Below are 2035 nucleotides of genomic sequence, written 5' to 3'. Positions count from 1 at the left end.
TTAAAGGGCTACACACAACTCATAGACACCCAGCAGAGACCTTAAAGGGCTACACCCACTCATAGACACCCAGCAGAGCCTTTAAAGGGCTACACACACTCATAGACACCCAGCAGAGACTTTAAAGGGCCACACAACTCATAGACACCCAGCAGAGCCTTTAAAGGGCCACACACACACACTCATAGACACCCAGCAGAGACCTTAAAGGGCTACACACATACTCATAGACACCCAGCAGAGCCTTTAAAGGGCCACACACAAACTCATAGACACCCAGCGGAGCCTTTAAAGGGCTACACAGGTACTCATAGACACCCAGCAGAGCCTTTAAAGGGCTACACACATACTCATAGAACTACAGTTCCAGGATTTCTAGCTGTTTTTTTTTTTTCCAAAGTAAAGGTCTTGTGCTGCTTTTATTCAGGGAGACTGCACTTGTTCTAGCTATTAAGGTGATGTGTCCCTTTCATCACCCTGTTGATGTGACCCCTGTTGGTTCAGGTGTGTGTTCTTCAGCTCGGACGGCAGCTGTCTGTACAGCGGGTCCACAGACTCTCTGCGGATCTTCGGCTGGGAGCCCGACCGCTGCTTCGACGTGGTGCCGGTGGGCTGGGGGAAGGTCTCGGACCTGGCGGTCTGCAACCAACAGCTGGTCTGTAGCTGCTGTTAACTATACCGCTAATTATACTGTTAAATATGAAAAACCCTGAGAACTCTAACCCCTCCTTGTGTCTCCTGGGCCCTTCAGATCGGAGTGTCTCACCAGCTGTCCAGCGTGTCGTCCTTCGTGGTGGATCTGAAGCGCGTGAAGAAGAGCGGCGGCTCCATGATCCAGGGAATCATCCAGGACAACCAGCCGCTCACAGAGCCAAAGGATCCCAGAGGAGCCGCGCTGCGCAGGAACTACGAGAGACCCACCACCACCTGCAGCTCGCAGAGGTATCGCTGCATCTAGACCGGCTGCAAAACACCGTCGGATACAGCCCGACGATAAAGGGTTGAAGACCCATACGAATATTTGGTTATTTAAGAATAAATCCAGAAACGCGTTACAAAACATAAACAGATTCCCCGAATATTAGATATTTGTAGTCAACACTAACAGGGACGTTGTAGAGCGTCCTCTGGTGGACAGACTATGAAACACACACACATATATATATATATACACACACACGCACACATATACACACACACACACATACACACACACCTAAACCCAAACACACACACACACACACACACACACACATACATATATATGCACACATACACATACATATACACACACACACACATACACACACACACACATACATATATATACACACATACACATACATATATACACACACACATACACACACACCTAAACCCAAACACACACACACACATACACACATACATATATATACACACATACATATATACACACACACATACACACACACCTAAACCCAAACACACACACACACACACACAAACACACACATACATATATATACACACATACACATACATATATACACACACACATACACACACACCTAAACCCAAACATACACATACATACATACATACACACACACGCACGCTCAAACACACACACACACACATACAGACGCCAACACACACGCCCACTTAAAAGTAAATATATTAATCTTCCAAAGAAGTGCAAAATAAGTTATCATTAACCTAAAATAACATTTCCTTGATTTCTGAATAAAATACCAAACGGCGTTGTGATGTCACTCAGTCCATTGTTGTGATGTCACTCAGTGCAGTGTTGTGATGTCATCAGGGTGAAGCAGAGCTCTGAGGCTGATAGGCGGAGCCCCGAGGGCGAGAGGCGGAGCCCCAGCGAGGACGAGGCGGACGAGAAGCTGTCGTCGGCTGAAATCCACAGCGCAGAAGACTTCAAGGAGATCTTCCAGCCCAAGAACGCCATCTGTAGGTCGCCGTCGGCCTCACCCCTTCACTTAGACCCCTTCACTTAGACCCCTTCACTTAGACCCCTTCACTTAGACCCCTT

General features: G+C 47.3%; 1 protein-coding gene across 1 annotated transcript in view; it reads left to right on the top strand.

Moving 5' to 3' along the window:
* Positions 1–436: 436 nt before the first annotated feature.
* LOC117940216 (katanin p80 WD40 repeat-containing subunit B1-like) overlaps positions 437–2035 on the top strand; it is a 2366-nt gene continuing 767 nt past the window's right edge. Inside the window, exons 1-3 of the mRNA XM_034865569.1 lie at positions 437–655; positions 752–942; positions 1805–1953. Coding sequence (XP_034721460.1) covers positions 830–942; positions 1805–1953 — 262 coding nt within the window. The 5' untranslated portion in view covers positions 437–655; positions 752–829. The remainder of the gene's footprint in view (positions 656–751; positions 943–1804; positions 1954–2035) is intronic.

This window comes from Etheostoma cragini, unplaced genomic scaffold (assembly GCF_013103735.1).
Source record: "Etheostoma cragini isolate CJK2018 unplaced genomic scaffold, CSU_Ecrag_1.0 ScbMSFa_1948, whole genome shotgun sequence".
Lineage (NCBI taxonomy): Eukaryota > Metazoa > Chordata > Actinopteri > Perciformes > Percidae > Etheostoma > Etheostoma cragini.
This window is presented reverse-complemented; position numbering and strand designations above follow the sequence as displayed.